Source organism: Notechis scutatus, chromosome Z, assembly GCF_049901735.1.
Source record: "Notechis scutatus isolate UNSWTSFEM ecotype Mainland chromosome Z, rNotScu1.2, whole genome shotgun sequence".
Lineage (NCBI taxonomy): Eukaryota > Metazoa > Chordata > Lepidosauria > Squamata > Elapidae > Notechis > Notechis scutatus.
Genome location: NC_142025.1, coordinates 57,929,225 through 57,949,494, shown reverse-complemented (window position 1 = coordinate 57,949,494; position 20,270 = coordinate 57,929,225). Strand labels below are relative to the sequence as shown.

The following is a 20,270-nucleotide window of genomic DNA, read 5'->3' as shown; positions in this document are numbered from 1 at the left end:
AGCGTAATCTAATGGATTCCGCTATCCAGCATCTCCTTGACATAAGAGCCATCCAACCCGTCCCGACCGCACAACGAGGGCGGGGTTTTTACTCTCACCTGTTTGTGGTCCCAAAACATTCGGGAGGGTGGAGAGCGATATTAGATTTAAAACGACTCAATCGCTATCTGATACACTGCAAATTTAAGATGCATATATTACAATCCATTCTCCTGGGAACCAGACAAGGGGACTGGCTCACGTCTATAGACTTATCAGAGGCGTACTTACACATCGCCATTCGGCCTTCCCATTACAAATTCCTAAGGTTCTGCTATAATAATCATCACTTTCAATATGTGGCCCTCCCCTCTGGATTAGCCTCTGCCCCCAGGACCTTCACCAAGGTTCTTGCAGCGCTAGCGGCCCATCTCAGGAACCTCCCTGTGCGTATTCATTGTTATCTGGACGACATCCTCATCCTGTCCCCCTCTGAACATCAAGCAGCGAGGGACACCCGAATTACCCTAACTGCTCTCCAAGAGCATGGGTTTCTTATAAATTGGAAGAAGAGCCAATTATCTCCATCTACTCGTATAACCCATCTGGGGACGGTGATTGACACAGTGAAAGGGATGGTTTTTCTGTCCTCGGATAGACTACTCAGTATCCAAAAATCCGTCAGAGAGATTAGGCGATTTAAAAGAGTGTCCCTACTAGATTTGTCAAAGTTATTAGGAAAAATGGTTTCATGCATTTCTATTATTTCCTGGGCCCGTTTACACACCAGGTCCCTCCAGTGGTTCCTGCTTCCGTACCAGAGATCCAGCACAAGCAACTCAAAACACACGGTCAGGGTACCTCCAAGGGTTCTCACGTCCCTCCTCTGGTGGGCCAAACCGGCCATCAACAAAGGCTTCAAGGAGCCCCAAAGGCTCACTGTCACCACAGATGCCAGTCTATTCGGATGGGGCGCCCACGTTCAGTCACTAACATCACAGGGCAGATGGTCTGCAACAGAACAAGCTTGCAGCATAAACTGGCTGGAACTTCATGCTGTCCACCTGGCCCTCCGCAGCTTCCTCCCCCAGGTACGCGGACAACACATTCTCATTCTAACAGACAATGTCACGGCCAAAGCCCACATAAACAAACAGGGGGCACACAATCAATACGATTAATGAGGGAGGCCAAGCGCCTCTGCCGTTGGGCAGAGAAAAACCTCCTTTCCATCAGGGCAGACCACATCTCGGGACTATCAAATATTCAAGCAGACTGGTTAAGCAGGGCCACCATAGACCAGTCGCAGTGGCGCCTCCACCCATCCCTATTCAAAGAGGCGGCAGCAATATTCGGGCAACCGGTAGTGGACCTGTTTGCATCCCCCCTCTATGCTCAGCTCCCGAGATTCTTCTCCAGATACCCATCCCGAGGGGTGGAGAATTACAATGCGTTACACTGCCCCTGGCCCACGGGGCTTCTGTACGCATTCCCCCCACTAGCACTGGTGCCCAAGGTTATCCAGAAGTTGCTGCACGAGAAAGCGGAGCTGCTGCTCGTGACACCTAACTAGCCCAGATGGCCATGGTTTGCGGACCTCCGCAGCCTCTCAGTGGAGGATCCCTCCAGACAGGATCTCTCTATCCGATGGACCCCTCCTGCATCCAGATCCTCAATGGCTCCAATTAGCCGTCTGGAGGTTGAGCGGGACCGCCTGAAGAGAGAAAACCTCTCTAGCAAGGTCATTGACACTATTCTAGCTGCCAGACGGCCCTCAACCATTCGAATTTACAACGCTACATGGTCCATTTTCTGTAAATGGTGTAGCAAGTTCCAAATTAACCCAGTTTCTCCTTCCGTTGCCCAAATCTTAGACTTCCTTCAGGAGGGACTCAATAAGGGGCTTTCTCCAGTTTCTGACATATAAGGTAGTTTTTCTCGTAGCCATTACATCCGCCCGTCGGATATCGGAAATCGCAGCCTTATCCATCAGAAAGGACCTTTGCGTTTTTCATGCCGATCAGGTGGTCCTCCGGCCCGATCCCACCTTTTTGCCCAAAATTAATTCGGCTTTCCATAGAGCACAGGAACTCATCCTTCCAAATTTTTGTCCCAGGCCATCGCAGGAAAGGGAAAGACAATGGCACAAACTTGATGTGAGACGCGCTCTGCGAATTTACATCAAGCGCACAGAGCCCTTCCAAAAATCGGAGGCCTTATTTGGAATAATATCATATATACCTGAATATTTCTGGCAATATTTAAATAGCACAACATCCCAGGGCTATTTCTGGAAATTTAAAAGGCACAGAATTTCATCTGAAGTGATACCATGCAAGAAGTAGTGGTACGCTGCAGAGGCACACCACTTCGAACAATTAACAATCTTCTTTCCATATTCCCAAAGCATCTTTCCCTTTCCTCTCCTGCCCAATTAAATGGAAAGATATTATGGACTGACTTTTTAGTACTCTATAATGGTACCTAAATATTGCATTGCATTAAATATCATATAAGAATCCTTTCAGCTTTCATTATGCCAAACTTGATTGTAGTAATCAGCATATTTTCTTCAACAATGCCTAATGTCTTTTTTTTAAAAAAATAACACAAATACTTACTATCACATATTAAGAATCCAGAAAATAGTAATTGTATACTGGACAATACAGATGGAGCCCCTTTGTAAATTTCAGTCAGATTAACTTTCACCTTAGGATACAAGGATACTGGTGCAAAGATAAAACATGAGTAGAAATCCCATTTGCTCTGTCTTGCACAAAAAAGTAATACAAATGTAATCAAAAAAGCACAGCCTAAAAGTTGCAGTAAGTGGCAGTACCTACCTAATCAAGGTTAATCTCAAAATCCTGGAGTGGGAAATTACCAAGAAATCCCAAGACCTGCAAACTAGACTCAGAAATTATGAAAAATCCTCAGAAGTGTGCGATAACAAAACAATTTCCTAAACCTAGGTCTCCCATAATTTCTTATATTAATCTTCCATCTTCCTTCAGATGTTGATTGATATGTCACAAACTGAACTTTAACTCACCCTTTTTTATTTTCATAACCTTATAACAGGGGTGTCAAACTCAATTTCACTGAGGACCGCATCAAGGTTGTGTTTGGGGGGAAGACTTCCGGTTTGCAGGGCTTCGGCGGCAGGCAGGAATCCGCGATCGTGCGCGGTTTCTACCTGGGCTCGCCGCTGGAGCGTCCCGAGCCAGTTGGCTTTGGGGCTAAACCACCCCGTAGAGGTGGCGAAGAGGGGGGAGATCCCAGCAGGGTCGAGGAAAGCCGCATCTTTCCTCCCCAGCTGGCTAAACTCCCTTTCCCGAAGGCGGTAAGAGTGGCGGTCAGAAATGGCCGCCTCAAAGAAGCACTCATCCGGAAAAGAAAGTGCAGGAGGAAGTTAAGAAGTGAAAGTTTTGGCTGACCGGGATAAGAAGCAACAACTAAGGTATCCTGGAATTTAAATTTTTAAAAAAAGATACATTGCTCCCAAGGAAGATTCGGAAACAGCGAATGAAAGTGAAAAGGGAAAGGTTTTTTTTCCCACTCTCCTTTCTTACGTTGACAGCGAACAGAGATGAATGAGAAATCGGAAAAACCCGCTTTGGCATCAATAGGTAATTAAACTGGATAATTAAATGTCAAGGGGACAATAAGGATTTCTAAACACTAAAAAAAACAAAACTTTTTTTTTGCTGTAAGTGAGAAGGGAGAGGAAAAGAATAAGAGCAGGATTCAGAAGGAGGAGACTGCCTGGAATTTAAAAGAATCTGATTAAATCCTAACAAGACTTCTAAAAGATACATTTTAACTGGAACTTTGTAACTAAACAGTAATCCCAGGAAGAGAAAGTAAAAAAAGAAGAGTGTTAAAAGAAACAGCTTGTGTGTATTTGGATTGCTTGGTGACTTTGGGACTTTTGGAATTATATTTGAATGACTAAAAACACTTGGGTGGTTGTTTGAAAAAAATTTTTTTTTTACAATGGCATCACTTGTGGATGAACTGAAAATGGAATTTAAAAAATACAAAGAAGAGGAACAAGAAGGAAAGGGCTCTCTTGGCTCTGTTTTTCAATTCTTAGAAATGGTGATCTGTACCTATGAGAAACTACAAGAAAAGACTATGCAACAAGAAGATTGGGACAAAGAAGAAGCCATCTTTAACGAACAAGTACTTGGGGAAGAAAGGGGAAAGGAGGGAAGGAAAATGGAGACTTTAAGACCTAAAAAAACAACCAAAAAAGGGAAAAATAGGGTGAAAAGTGGATATAATGTTAGAAAGCAACAGAAAAGGGGAACACAGAAGAGGGAAATGGAGGTGGAGAGACAAGGGGGTAAAAGGGGCAGAGAGAAGAAGCAAGGGAGGAAGGAAGGGAAGAGAAGCTACAAAGGTGTGGAGCAAGATGTAAAGAAACAGGACTTATTTAGAGATAATGGGTAAAAACTTAACTGAAAAAGTGATTCTGCAAAGGTACATAAGATTGTATTGTTATATTTGTATTAGAAATAATGTTAGAAAATTGGAAACAACATATGATTAAAAAGTGGGATAAAATACTCAGTGTAATTCAGTGAAACTTTTGTGAACAAAATAAATGAAATGAAATAAATGAGAGAATTGAATTAGGAAGGAATGGGAACATTTTAATGACACAATGTTTTAAAATATAAGTGAAGTGGGGAGGAAATAACTATGGAAAGTCTATAAGTGTTCCCATAGAAGTATGATACTTGTTTGAAAAGTAATGTGTAAAATGTTTAAGATTTAAATGAATATTAATATTAATGATAGATTTGAATTGGTATGGATTGTTGTTTTAATTATATTATATATTTATAATTTTTTCTCTTTTTAAAATATAGTGTGTAACTTTAGAATGTACTAAGAAGAATCCGAATGGAAGTTATGTATTATACTAAGTGTTATAAATTTAGGGGAAAGAGATAAAGGCGTCATACTCCAATCAGTGATTACAGGAGAAATTTTGTTTAATGAGAAAAGATAATAGACAGCTGGAAACAGGACAAAGAATATAAGTATAATGATCTGAACTGAGATGAAATAAATAAAATAAAATTAAGAAAGCTAAAAGAGGGGAGAAGCTATATAGAAAATGTAGAATGGTAATAAGATATGGAATGGTATATAAAATGAGCATGAATTTGAATTTGTGCCTGTACGAAGAAATGTAACCCAGGATCAAGTTGCTTTCAAAAAAGATGTTTTATGTTTTTATGTTTTGTTTGTTTATGTTTGTTTTTAAAAATCAATAAAAAATTTATTTTAAAAAAAGGTGTTTGGGGCCGGGGTGGGGCATTGTCGGTGGGCATGGCCAGCATGACAGCACTTGTGTTGGGGTGGCGTCTGTGGTGGCCTGAGCGTTTTGCTAGCGAAAACAGGCTCCCAAGCTCTGTTTTCAGCTGTGACAGCCTCTTGCAAACCTCTGCCAGTGAAAACGGAGCTCACCAGTGCAGCCCTCGTGAGCTCCATTTTCAGTTGGGATGGCCTCCTGCAATCCTCTGGCAGAGAAAACAGAGTGTGGCTCTCCTGAGTTCAGTTTTCACAGGCAGAGGCACTGTGGGCTAGTCTTTCACTATTTCCAGGATGATCCTGCAGGCCAAATCTAAGCACCCCATGGGCTGGACCTTGAGTTTGACACCTCTGCCTTATAAGGATGCAAGAAATCATTGACCTAAAGTCACTCAGTGAGATACTGAATGAGGATTTAAAGATTGTCTCCCATATCCTATGATATTGGTCTAATCATGATCAGTAGTCAACCTGGCAAATAAGATACTTCATTTTGTTCTTTCTGCTAGATAGATAATGAAGCAACAGACTGAAGAAATATTTAGAGTCTAATGTGAATCAGTTTTAGCTCTAGATATATGACAGTTGTGAACAAGGACACAACTTTTTAAAAAAAAGCTAAGTTGCCTCATCATACATTAGAACCAAGATTACAGTGGCCTTGAGGGACTTTAATTATTTGCAAAGTGAATTAATATAATTTATGATATTAATGTTATTGGGTATTTTCATTCTCCTAAGCAAAAAGCAAAAGCATAAATTCAGTAATAACATGTAAGACTGAATCTATTTTGTATAATAAGTTATTCATTTTTCCATCATCATTAGAAATGAATTGCAAGTTGTATAGGCTTCCCAAATAGAAAAGGTAGATAATGCGCTTCCGGTTTGAGCTTCTTCAGCGACAGACCGAAACCGCGACTCTGCACGGTTTTGATCCGTGCTTGCCGCAGGAGCGCCCCAAGCTGGCTGGTTTCGAGGCTAAGCCACCCCGTAGAGGTGGTGAAGAAGGGGGAGACTGCCTGCAGGGTTGAGGAGAGCCGCATCTCTCCTCCTCAGCTGGCCATTACTCCCTTTCCCGAAGGCGTTTGTAGCGGTAGTCAGAAATGGCCACCACAAAGAAGAACTCGACCGGGAAAGAATGTGCAGGAGGAAGATAAGAAGAGAAAGTTTTGGTTGACCAGGTCAAACAGCAAAAGCAACAAATAAGGTACCCTGGAATTTAATCTATTAAAAAATAATAATAACACTGTTCCCCAAGAAGATTTCTAAGCAGCGAAGGAGAGACAAAAGGGAAAGGATTTGGTTTTTTTTTCCTCCTCTTCCTATACTGACAGCTAAGAGACTTAAGCAAGGAATTGGGAAAAAAATCCACTTTGACATTAATAGGCATTTAATGCTGAAAATAAAAAGTCAAAGGGATAATAAAGATTTCTGGATAATTAAAAGCTTTTGAAAACAGGAAAGGAGAGAAAAAGAATAAAAGGGCAGGATCTGGAAGGGAGGAGACTGCCTGGAATTAAAAAGAACTTATAGTAAAATCTCAACAAGACTTTCAAAAGATACATCTTAACTGAAATATCGCAACAAAATAGTAAAACGCCAGGAAGAGAAAGTGAAAAAAGAAATAAGAAGAAACAGCTTGGGACTATTTGGATTATTTGGTGATCTCTGGATTCTTGGTTACTGAATTTGAATGACTAAAATCAATCAGGTGGTTGTTTAAAAGTGTTTAAAATGGCTCCACTTTTAGAAGAATTGAAAATGGAACTTAAAAAGTACAAAGAAGATGCACAAGAAGGGAGAGGTTCTTTTGGCTTCGTATTTCAGTTCTTGGAAATGGAGATTTGGAATTATGAGAAACAACAAGAAATGCCTGCAGAACAAGAAGATTGGGACAAAGAAGAAGCCATCTTTAATGAACAAGTAATCTCAGGTGGGGGGGAAAAAGGAAAGGGGGGACAGAGAATGGAAAGTTTAAGATTGGGAAAAACAACCCAAAAAAAGAATAGAGTGAAAAATAAGTATAAAATCAGAAAGCAACAGAAGAGGGAAATGCAGAAGAGATAATTAGAAGTAGAGAGACAAGGAGGTAAAAAGGGGAGGGAGAAGAAGAGAGGGAAGAAAGAAAGGAAAAGAAGTTATAAGGACAGAAACAAAATATAGAGAAACAGGGCCTATTTAGAGATAATGGGTGAAAAACTAATTGAAAAAGGGATTCTGCAAAGGTACATAAGACAGTATTGTTATATTAGAAATAATTTCAGCAAATATGAAACAATGTATGATTAAAATGTTTGATAAAATAGTTATTGTAACTTAGTGGAATGCTTGTCAATAAATAAATGTTACAAAATGAATATAAAACATATGTGAAGAGAAATAAGGGAAAAATTAAGTATGGAGATTATACGTGTCTTTAAGGTAGTATGATATTTAATTGAAAAGAAATGTTAAAGATGTTAAGACTTTAATGAATATTAATGATAGAACTGAATTGGAATGGAATGGAGGGTTTTAATTACATATATTTACAATCCTTTTTTTTTTAAGAATATAGTGTGTATTATAAGAATGTACCAAGCAAAATTCGATTGGAAGTTATGTATTATATATTATATTGAATATCATAACCTTAAGGTATATATCGAAGTTTAAATAAGAGTTGAAGGGATAAAATTAAAAGATATAAAGGTGTCATGCTCCAATTAGTAACTACAGGAGAAAATTTGTCTAATGAGAAAATATAATATGAAATTGAAACAGAACAGGCAAAAGTATAAATATAATGATTTGAATTGAGATGAGATAATCAAAATAAAATTGAGAAAATTAAAAGCGGGGAAAACTATATAGAAAATGCAGAATAGTAATAAGATATGGAATAGAACACAAAAATGAGCATGAAATTGAGTTTGTGTCTGTATAAAGAAGTGTAACCCGGGACCATGCTATTTTCAAAAAAGATGTTTTACTTGTATTTTGTGTGTGTGAAAACCAAAATAATTTTTTTTTAAAAAAATGTAGATAATGTGTGTTATATATTTATTGTCAAAGGAGCTTATTCTAGTTATTTAGGACAATGAGATGTTTTCACACACAAAAATGAATTCAAATGAAACCCTACCATGATGTCATGATCATAACTGCTGCAATCCAAATTATTTTTACAAGATATAACTTGCTTTATTACAATCTTCTAAAGATAATACAGATCTTAATATGACACCAAAAGTACTTTCATGTCTAAAATATAGGTTTCCAACCATCTGGTTTACTAGGCTGCACTGAGTGAAGAGGAATTGGGTCATACATAAAATATATAATTAATGTAACTAACTCACATGTTATAGGACCACATTAGATGTCCAAGACCATGTGCAGCCTGTGGGCCTCAGACTGGACAAGCCTGGTCTTAAGTATTCCCAGATAGGTTATTAATTTGGCTTTGTCATCAGGCTGTGGGTTTCAAGGGACTGGCGAGATCTTGAGGTGATTTCATTGCTCATCAAATCTCTTCATTTTTTAAAAAGAACCATATGACTGCGTTGAAAATATTTATTGTTCTTATACTTTTTTTTGTTGTGTACCACTCAGAGTCATTTCTGGTGGATGGATAGCCATGTAAGATAGATGGACGGATGGATGGATGATAGAAGTTAGAGAGAAACTAGATGCTAGGTATAAAGATTTTTGAAAAGGCAGGTCCTTGACTTCACTTGCACCTTTGTAGACAATAAACATGCCCTGGAAACAAATTTTCTCTCGTTTACCAATACTGCCTTCATGACATTACCCACCCATGATGGAGATACACTTAAATCAACACTTGAGTTATAAAAATGGCATTTCCCTCTTTATACCAACAATATTCCAAGAAAGATGTATGAAATCTCTTACATTTTTGTCATCTATTATGTTACTGGCAAAATCAGATGATTTATTGTAGATGTGTTTGGGAATATTGAAAAAAAGAACTGTACTTTTGCATCTCTGATCTCTAGCCAACATCCAACTTAATCATTTCTGTCCCAGACTTTAACATCAACCTTTTTTTAAATTAAGCTCCTTTAAGCAAATTACTTGCCTCTATTTTGAAATCAACCTTTCTTTAGATCTCAAGAAACATAGAGAACAGACCATCAATGTTTTAATGGAGAAGGAAGAATTGTTTTTCAATCCATCAATCTCCCACACCTTAAGTAAAAAGTGTTCAGAGTCTATTTCAATTATCCCATTCTATCAGATCTAATTTTTTTGCCCAACTGTAGAGGATCTATCTTTTTAACTTTGGGTTCTTCCACTATTTCACCTTAGTTTACATGCCAATAAATATGTCAATCACATAAATATATTTTCTCCATGATAATCTCTCCCTGACTTGATCCTTCAGGCCTTCCAATAGTGTAGCCCTTGATAGTATAACTGAATCCATGCACCTTAATGCTACTCTTCTGTTTCCTTCCACCTTACACAACATTAGACTATTTTCCAGAGAGCTAGAACTTTGCATAATATTGTACATTCAAAACATGATCACTGGACAATATTTCCCCCCCAAAGGTTTCGCTTCTTGAAAACTTCTGATTATGATAGACCCATTCAAATTGAACACATATAATTTTACAATTATATCACATGGGATTCTTGAGAAATATTAAATTAACTTTTAATGACTATAATGTAGTTAATCACATAATGTTTCTGACAAGCTGCATATGTTCAACAGGGCTAAAGATGTTTTGCTGCCGATTTTTGTTTGTACTTAATGTCTGATACATGTTGCTGTAGTGCTCAACATTGATGGATTCAAGTTGCCCTGACACTGTTCTTCCATTTTAGCAGTGTCCTAGTGAAACTTTTCACCATGTACATTACTGACTATACCTAGATTTTTGGGAAAGAATTCCAAGTGTGAATGTAGAAAATGAATCTTCAGGGACATGTTGCACTTCATAGTGTTGTATACTATAAAAAGTTTGTCAATCAGCTGAATGTAGTTTGGTGCTCCGTAGTTGTCAAGAAAATTCTCAACATCATCCTTGAATGCTTTCTAAATGATTTTCTCTGGCCCTACTAACAGATCTTTGAGCTATTTGCCATTGATGGCGTATCCAATCTATGGACCAACAAAAATGTTCTTCTTAATTTTGGCATCAATTATTCCTGGAAATATCTGTCTCAAATCATGAAAATCTTCATCTTCCTTGTTCACTGCTTTCACACAATTTTTTAATCAGCTTAAGTTCTATTTGAAGCAAAGGCAAAAATATCTTTGTCAGGTGAACAAGCAGTTCATATACCATGTTTTTCCAATCTGTAATCAAATTCTTTCAGAGGCCTTGTCTTGATACAACCAAAGCACAGGTCATACATTTTCTTAACAAGTCCAGTCATGGTGCGTCTCAAGGCTCAAAACATGTACTCGCCACAAATATAGCAGAACGGATCACAGCTATTCTGACATTGGCGAGACATTTCTGATGTAACCAACCATCCTGTAACATAGCAAGTCTATAATTGGTTTATTATGTAAATTACATTCATACAGACAATGAAACAGCCTTCAAACAACACATCAAAATACATGGAAACAAATATCAACAAAATAAGTAGCACCTATGCATGTGAGCTGCTTTTACACCTTTCCAAGCAGCATTCATCCAGCTTAAACATGTCCGGGCATGCCCAAACTGCAGTTCCACAAATGTTATGCAATATGCCTAGCATGCATGCCTGGATGTGCATGAGCTCACGAAGCATCTTATAACACAAGTGAAACTTAAAATATATATATAAGATATTGAAAAAACCAGAAGATTTCTATAAAATAGTATATGATAGGTTAATTTCAAGTTATTTTCATGATTAGCATCCAAAAATCCAAAGATACACTCAAAAAAGCATTCCAAAAGCAAAATCATTGTTGTACAGTGTAACTTGGGTTGGTTATTTGTGTCTCAAAAGAGAACTTCCAGGTTTTGTTTGATGATACATTGGTTTGTTTTCATGGTTGTTCACAATATTTTCAGGAATCATTTTTAACAACAAAGTTTTTGTTTCTTCAAAATTCAACTTTTATTTTAATAGAGTATCACACTTGCACTATTCTTTATTATTGCACGGTGCCTCGGTGGCGCAGTGGTTAGAGTGCAGTACTGCAAGCTACTCCCACTGCAATTTGGCAGATCAAATTCCACCAGGCTCAAGGTTGACTCAGCCTTCCATCCTTCCGAGGTGGGTAAAATGAGGACCCAAATTGTTGGGGACAGTATGCTGACTCTGTAAACCACTTTGAGAGGGCTGTAAAGCACTATAAATTGGTATATAAATCAAAGTGCTATTGCTATTCTGATATTTGTAGCTATAGATCAGAATAGCATATATTATTTTCCAATTATTATTTTTTAACTTGGGACATACCCAAGAGGGATATGAAATCACAATCAAACCACTCTAGAAAAAGCAGGCCTAGAGCCCTGAATTAAGACATCTGTCACTAGTGCTATAGATTGATAGGTGGTTTTCAGACTGACCAGTAACATCCTGGAAGTAGAAAGTAGCAAAGCCAGAATAGAAAACTGTGTTTTCCAGAAAATATGACCTACCCCCAAAACAAGTTCCAGCCTGATTTTTGGGGGATGGGCCTAATATAAGCTAGTGAAGGGGTGGGTATAGCTAGCACAGGAGGCAGCCCTTCCCTTCCCGATCACGTCATGGAGGCTCAGCACCTTAATTGTGGCCCCGCGGATTATCTGAACCAGCAAGGACTGGGAGCTGTCTCTCATTCTGTCTCTCTGGGCACCTGGAGGTGTTTCCGGTGCACTCTTGCCAGCCCCGGCCCTGCCCGCAGTGCCAGGCAACCTTGCAGCTGAGGGCCCCTCTCTTCCACAACTCACCTTGTAGCTCTGAAGCAGGCGGCAACCAGGGTTTGCAATCCGCCAGGTCTGGAGTTCAGGTCTTGTTCAGGCTGCTGCTATGAGGCAGAAAGCAGTCCGACACGTCGGAATTGGCTCCCAATGCCTCTGCCCAGCTGCTGGGACTGCTGTACCTGCTGCTGCTGGCCTCGCAGGATCTCATCACTCTCCTGGCTGCACTGCTGTCAGCAGCTCTATTGGGCTGCTTCTGCCTGATGTGGGGCAACATGGCCCAGATCTCTGGAGCATTCCCCTCATCAGGAGCCTACCAGTTCCCCCTTCACCAGCTGTCGTGCTGCCCTGCACGAGTCCTGTGGTGGACCTGCAACGGGGTGGAGGGGGAGATTGTTCCTTCCTCCTTCACACCCCAAACCCCCACCTTCCTTGGTTGAGCCCACAGCCTACACTCCTCACTGGAAGACTCACAACTCAACATTACCAGCGGAGACCTCCCAGTACATGCTCTGCCACAGCTTTGGAGCAAACCTTTGCCTTCCCTGCACTGGATTGCAAGGCTGGAGGCTTTGGAGGGAGGATTTCTGCAAGGTTCCCCAAGGACGATGCTCCCTCCCCGCGTCTTCAGCATAAGGAAAGAATTATCGGCAAGAAAATGGCGCGCGGGGGGGGGGGTATTTTCCTGCCAATCGTCCTGTCTTTGGCGAGCCCTACATAGATGAAAATCCCAAAAATGCTCCCTCTGAAGCCTCCAGTCTTGCAATCCTACACAAAGAAGGTGGAGGTTTGCGCTGGACTGCAGCAGAGCATTGCATTGAGAGATCTCAACAGGTAACATTTCTGAAATGTTAACTTTTAACACCGTACTCACAGGAAAATCATGGTTTGACTTTGCTTTCTGTGAAGTGTTGTGCTGAGATAGGTCTGAGCTTTCTCCTTCCCTTCTCCCCCCACCTCCAGCTATCCATCTCAGCTTTTGCCTACGACTATCCGTCGGGGGTGGAGGCTCCCTCACAGGGTGTGATTGAACTTCCAACTGCAATGGACCCGGTGGGCACGAGCTTCCCTGACCCAGAAAGGAGGAGCTCATGGGGGGGGCTGTGGGGAATTCTGGGAGTGGAAATTCATAAGTCTTAAAGTGGCCAAGTGGCTATCCATGCTGTCATGGCTTTGTGGGGATTCTTTGCCCTCCTGGCAGTGCTGCTCCCGGCTGCCCTGCTGGACTGTTCCTGCCTGGTATAGGATGAATTGTCCCAGATTGAAAACCTCTGAAGTGCTGCCAATCTACCAGGGCCCCTTCACCCGCTGCCAGTGGAGCCATGCCGCCTGTGCCACCTCGCTCACCACTGCCTGTGAGTTGCTGAGCACCGGCCTACCTGCCTACTTGGTGCTACAGATGCCAGGCTACATCTATGATGACACCAGTGCTCGTCAGACCCTGGCGGGTGCTGCAGATCTCATACCAGCTGTGCATGGGGTAGCTCCAGCAGGAGATATGGAGGCTGCTGGGTAGTAGCTGGGGCTTGGCATTAGGCTGGGCCAGGTGGCTGCAGAGACACCACAGGTGACAGAGATGCCAAAGGTGAGCAGGGCAGCTCCACGCCTGCCTCACACAGCTGGCAAAAGAGCTGCAGTGCCCACCAGGGCCCAAAGAGTGTCCTGGTGGGCTCAGGATAGCTGTAAGCCTGATGCCTGCAAGCACCAAATAGGCATGCAGGCCGGTGCTCAGCAGCCCAAAAGCAGAGGTGGGTGAGGCAGCACAGGCGGCACGGCTCCACTAGTAGCTGCTTGCAAAGAGGACCTGGCAGACCATTGGTGCTCTGGAGGTTTTCAATCTGGGACAACTCATCCTGCCCCAGGAGCAGCCCAGTAGGGTGGCCAAAAGCAGTGCTGGCAGTAGGGCGAAGAGCCCCCATGAGGCCACAGCAGCATGGACAGCATGTGCCCGCTATGGACGACAAGTGTCCCAGCAGCAGATTGGCCAACAGACAGAGCTGATGGAGTCCGGGGCATGCCAAGAGCTTGGACTGTTGCAGCCACAGGCAAGCAGACAGTGGGATGGAGAGGGCGGGGCAAGTGGTTGCTGTGCTCCCGCTCCGGCCAGCCCATGCTCACTGCCTCCTGCATGTCAAAAAATAAGAACTCCCTGAAAATAAGCCCAAGTGCTTATTTTCAAGCCCAAACGAAAATAAGGCCGTAATATTGTTATCTATAATGAATAGTACATTTATCAATCAGGATAACCATTCAGCAGCGACTCAAAATATAAATATAAAGGGTAGGGATTGGCAAGAGGGACAACAAAAATTTCAATCAGCATAAAGATCAACATAATTTTTTTCTGGCCAGTAATTTGAGTCATAATAAAAGTCCAAGTTCATTCACATGTTATATTTGCATTTTAATAATTTGTTCCATAATGTGAAAACTCTATATTGCCATTTACTTATCTTTTTCTCAACATACACAGCTCCATACTTTGAAAGCCTTTTTTCTCTGGCAACTAATCCCAGCATTAATTTGTTCACAACTCTTTATTCTTCTGCATTTCTATGAGATTGTCTTCTGAACCCCAGCAGATTCTTCTGCTCTGTTTCTTGGGTTCAGGATCATTCCTCTTTAGACAGCAACAAAGTTTGGTTCTTTCAAACTGGATTTTCCCTTGTATCAACAAAGTCTGAATCAATCTGGCTTTGAAAAAGTGACCAGCCAAACAGCTGGTGGGAGAGTGGCCGAGATAATGCATAATTCTTTGATTCTCACTCAGGATGCAATCTTTCTACTCCATCAGCTGTTAATCAGGTAATTTTTAAACATGAGTTTAGATACTCATCCCTTTACTTGCTTTCTGTTCTATCTGATATAATCACATATGTCTGCATTTGCCACAGATATTTCAATATTAAACCTGGATCCTTGATATTAAGGACCAAAATCTGGAATGATGATCATCCTGACTCATTAGAGTAGATGGTGCCATTACTTAGTAGTATGACAGATCCAGAAGCCTTAATTTCAATCAAATACATAAATGCACTCACTTTTAAATCTTTCCATCATGACTACTGCTTACATATTACCTACTCCTCAATTTACAATAAAAAGTCTTCATTAACTTGTTTCAGAGCATTCATACAGAAAGTCCCAAAGGTGTTTTTTCAGAGGCAACTGGCCTTTCTGGTCTTTCTTTGAAAATGTTTCACTTCTCATCCAAGAAGCTTCTTCAGCTCTGATATAGAAATATAGAAATTCATATAGAAAGCTTATAGCTGAAGAGCAAGGTTAGTGTTCAGCCTTCATTCTTAAGAAACGTACCATAATTAGTGAACAATATTGTTTAGTTTTCTGCAGTGTTATGTCGAAACAGTGTAACCAGTTTGTCCAGATTTCAGTTTTATCAAAGAGGAAAAGAATAATAATCATTAAGTAATTGAATTAGCCTAAAAATAACTTGCATATTTTTCCATTTGATAAGATTACTGGAATATATGTATCAAGCAGTAAACTGCATCAAAATATTAAGAATTTAATTGTACACTTCAGAAAGAACAACCCATATAAAATGTGTTCCTTTAACTGCATCATAATACAAAGTAAGGATTAATAAGTCAAGATACATTTAGACGGATCAACAACTGTATTAGATCACTTGTTATCAATAAACGAATATATAAATAAAAGCAATGGTCTTTAAAATACTAATTCTACATTTCTTTGTGATATTTTTGGAAGCTTACCCACTGAATCCCTAAGCAGCATTACCATATAAATATGCTTAAGATCAGTAAAATAAAGTAACCTTTTAAACAACAATAGATGGACAATTATAGAAGAAAAATTCACATCTATCTCAGAATTGTATGTATATTCTATTAGACAGCCAGTTTGCTGTAGTGATTAAGACACCAGGTGGAAACTGGGAGACAGGGAGTTCTAATCCCACCCTAAGCATGAAACTAGCTAAGTGATACCTTGGGCCAGTTATTTTCTCTCAGCCATGGAGGAAATAGGCAATGACAAACCACTTCTGAAAAACCTTGCCAAGGAAATTGCAGGGATTTGTCCAAGCAGTTGCCAAAAGTTAGTACTGATACATATACAATATGATTTTAATCTTTTTACTGAGCTAACTTTCACCATCTAGATAAATTGTTTCTGGAGACTACAGCATTGCGTAGAATGCAAAATACTGCCTCACTCCCTACCATAACTACTATGCAAGCACTGTAACTCCATAATTCCATAATGTATGCATTTGGAAGAGGCTGGCCCAGGTTTCTATGTTTCAAAGACCAAAAAAGTGAAGGGACAGTGTCCTGGGCTTTCCAAAGAACTTAGTATTAGGCAGATTATTGCAGCAGTTATGTAAAGATAAAAATGTATTCAGATCAAATAAAATCATAGATTTATTGTGCTCTCTTAATGCAAGTTCTCTGTCTAGATAATTATTTGCAAGGATCTTCTAATAACACAAGCTTTTACACCTACAACAGCTCATTGCACAAAGGAAGACTTCACTTCATTGTTGGTAAACCTCATGATCTTCATATCTGTTGGACTATAAATTTCATCTTATCCAGTTAAATAAATCCATGTTGCAAAAATGTTCGTAGGTTAGATCACCTGAATGGTTTGTGATAGGGTCAGTAACAGAAAATTGTTATTCAGGCTGGGGAAGGAGAGACAGGCTCTTATTTTTTTACCAAGAACAAAGCAATGAAAGAAAACAAAGATGATTTTAGCAAGGAAAGGGAGACTTCAGTGGAAATCAAGAGTCAACTCCACAAAAAAATATTTTCAAAGACCCTGTAAGCGAGTTGGTTGCGCTGGAAATGATTTGACCATTACGTGACCTCAACTTGGCCAGGAAAGAAGCAAAAACCGGGGCGCAGTAAGCGTCGGGGGTTTACCGGCCATAATACATGAAAAAAGGGGAATCGAAAAGAGAAGGATTTTGGGGGACGAGGAAAGCTAGAGAGGCCAAACATGGTCCGGGATAGCCTTTTCCCAAACTGGTGCACGACATATGCGTTGAACGACAATTCCCACGGCAAGCGCTTATTACAACGGGGCTAGTCGTTTCGCAGACTCAGAGTCCCTAAGCTGGGGGAGGCTCGACCCAGGACATAGCCGGAAAAAACATCTTGTTAATGGGAAGAGAAAGAGAGGGGGCGCCAGAGACACCTTCATACTAAGGCTTGTTTCACCCCCTAGAGGGGCACGAAATTAGAAGTATTTTCCGCCGACCATTGGCCGCTCACTCACAGCTTCAGCTCCTCGTAGGCGGCGGCTGCCGCGGCGGCTACCACCTTAGTTCCCATTTGCTCCTTCGTCCGCCGCGCAGTTCCGTTCGGGCTCTATATCTGCTTTCTACTTAGAATTCCTTCCTTACTTCCCGGTCACTTGGCAGCCGCACCTAGGCCTTCAAGACGGTACACCACTTAGGACAAACTTAATGAGAAAGCATTCTACGGCTTCCCAAAGAGCGATTCAATGACTCGGGAAGCTGGGATTGGTGGAATCTGTCGTTCTAATCACGCCAACCTATACTAGATGAGTTGGGCGGGAACCACAATTGTGACGCTAGCTCCGGCTCTAGGCAACGCCGAATAGAAAGCGACCTGGTATTGACCATCATCCATTGTAATTTAGATTTATAGAAGTACAGCTGCTCCTAATTAAAATCTAAAACAATGTTTTTCAACCTTTCCAGCTTGAAGATGTTCGGACATCAACTACCAGAATTCCCCAATAACATGTTGGCTGGATAATTATGTAAGTTTAAGTTTATACATCTTCAAACTGCCAGGGTTGAAAAATACTGGTCAAAAATGAAAGACTATCGATTGGTTTGATTGGTTTAATCTACCAAGAATTCCCTATGGTACCACCTTCAAGAAATCTGTTGGATGGAATTTACAATGCGCCGGAATTTAAAATACAGACAAAAAAGTTTTCAGTTTTTCCTTAGCGCGGGCTAGTGGCGCAATGGATAACGCGTCTGACTACGGATCAGAAGATTCTAGGTTCGACTCCTGGCTGGCTCGATGCTAAATTTTTCTTAAAATCTTTAATTCATTGTATATGATGTTTCATATATTCTTAAGTAATGCATCTTATAATTCCTAGACTAATGGCAACAGCTATTTATTTTACTCCAATATTGTTTGTAAACCATGCCTGGCAGGGATATAAGTATTTAGCATGGCTTTAGTACTAAAAATTATGCTGTACATATTGTGGAGGCTCAGACGTTTCACAGCTGTCGTGTGCCCAAGAGCAGGCAGAAAAGAGCAGGGGGAAGACCATCCAAGTCCAACTGGTACAAAATGTAACAACACAAGCAATAATGGGTGCCTCCCAATATGCTTACGTTATCACCACTGGTGTAATGATTACCACTTGGGTTGTAAGTACAATTCAAGATGCTGGTCATTACCTATAAAGCCATATATGGCATAGAACCTGGATACCTGAGGAGCCACCTACAGTTTCTGCCCACAGAGCAGGTATATTCCATATCTCTTCTATTAAGTGTACAATCTCTTTAGATATTATGGCAGCTTCATCATTCACAATATATATCCAGTTTGATGATGCCACAATTTGTAATAGCATTTTTCCTCTTCATGGCTCAAAAGCATTTATTGAAACATCCAGTTTGGTTTAATACCAATATAAGACAATATTGTAGCTCAGGGTTGAATAGTGGGGTCCTTGGTGCTCTTTGGGCTTGGTGGTTTCTTGCAGACATTTCATTACCCAACTAGGTAAGACCATCAGTTTAATAATAACACATTTTCTGTCTGATGTGTGTTTAGAGTTGACAATGTGCAAATGTATTAAGGTATACAATGTAAGCTTTCTTGGATTGCAATTTCCCCTCATTAGTTCTGCTGCTAAGTTTCTTATGAAATGGGAGACATGTGAGCAGCAAATATCAAATATGCATTTGTTGCATTTATTCCTCAAAGAAGAATATGACAGAAGCCATGTTCCACAATGTACTCAAGGCCACAAGAAAAACTAAATGTTTAGTTTTATTTAAAATGGAATTCAATTTACTTAGAGATTTTTAAGTTAATATTTGTGATTATTTGCATCAAGTCAGTATTGACACTTAATGACTACATACATTTTCTCATTGTAATCATTTTATATTTTCCATCCATGTGGAGGGTTTTTTTGTAAAAAGAGTAGTTCACATTTGCCAGACATTTGCCTTAGCTGAGATAGCTTTTGAATATGGCTGATCACTGGGGAAAACATTTTTGACACCCACTCCCAACATTCTTTGCTTATTCCTCCCAAAAACACACTTCACTCTCACAGCCACAATGAGACAACATAAGTTATAGATATTATTTCCCATGTATTTAATAATTTTACTTTGTCTCATTTAAAATTACAGTTGGGCGCAACATTTTTAAAGGATTGCTTTAATGCTTTTGGAAACAATGCAAATGTGAAAAGAACCTTTAAATAACTCTGTATTAAAGCTGGAAAGATGGCAGAATTACAGGAACTAGTATTGCTGCTTAATTACTATTTTGCATGTGTACTTGTACAAAATGGAAATATATTGAATGTTGATCAGTCTTACAATGTTAGATTTTATTAGGTATTTAAACTATGCCATTGTGCAGCTGTGATTTACATGGAAAAAACAATCATACAAAATAATTTTAAATGTTATTTTTATTCTTAAATCCTGAACACATAAAATCTTAAAATCTGAACACATAATTTTAAGCCCTACGGGTCTTTATGAAATTTCATTTTTTAGTAAACAAAAATTTAGTGCAAGTCTAGAATCAGTGATTTCCCTTCCCTATTTCTAAGCCTGAACATATTGGGAAGAGAAAACAGTTTTCATTCATCCGGAAATAATTTTAAATACCGAACACAGGGCTAGAGAATTTTATGATCTTGAGTTGCTGCTAAAATAGAACGCTTACCACCTCTTACATCAAATTGGAGGTCTCAGGGATTTGTAACTTAGTTGTCTGGGATAGGTTTCTGTTTCTCCATCCATTAGAGAAGTCTTTATCGAACCCACCCCTAAATGACCACAGGAAATTTGGGATTACA

General features: G+C 40.0%; 1 protein-coding gene and 1 non-coding gene across 3 annotated transcripts in view; one reads left to right on the top strand and one right to left on the bottom strand.

The window, feature by feature from the left end:
• SACM1L (SAC1 like phosphatidylinositide phosphatase) overlaps positions 1–17,569 on the bottom strand; it is a 58,339-nt gene extending 40,770 nt beyond the window's left edge. For both annotated transcript variants that reach the window (XM_026678488.2, XM_087946486.1), the window contains exon 1: positions 17,445–17,569. In XM_026678488.2, coding sequence (XP_026534273.1) covers positions 17,445–17,500 — 56 coding nt within the window. In that variant the 5' untranslated portion in view covers positions 17,501–17,569. The remainder of the gene's footprint in view (positions 1–17,444) is intronic.
• Positions 17,570–18,153: 584 nt separating this feature from the next.
• Positions 18,154–18,226, top strand: TRNAR-ACG (transfer RNA arginine (anticodon ACG)). The gene has a single exon. It is a non-coding gene; the product is annotated as a tRNA-Arg (tRNA).
• The last annotated feature ends 2,044 nt before the right edge of the window (positions 18,227–20,270 follow it).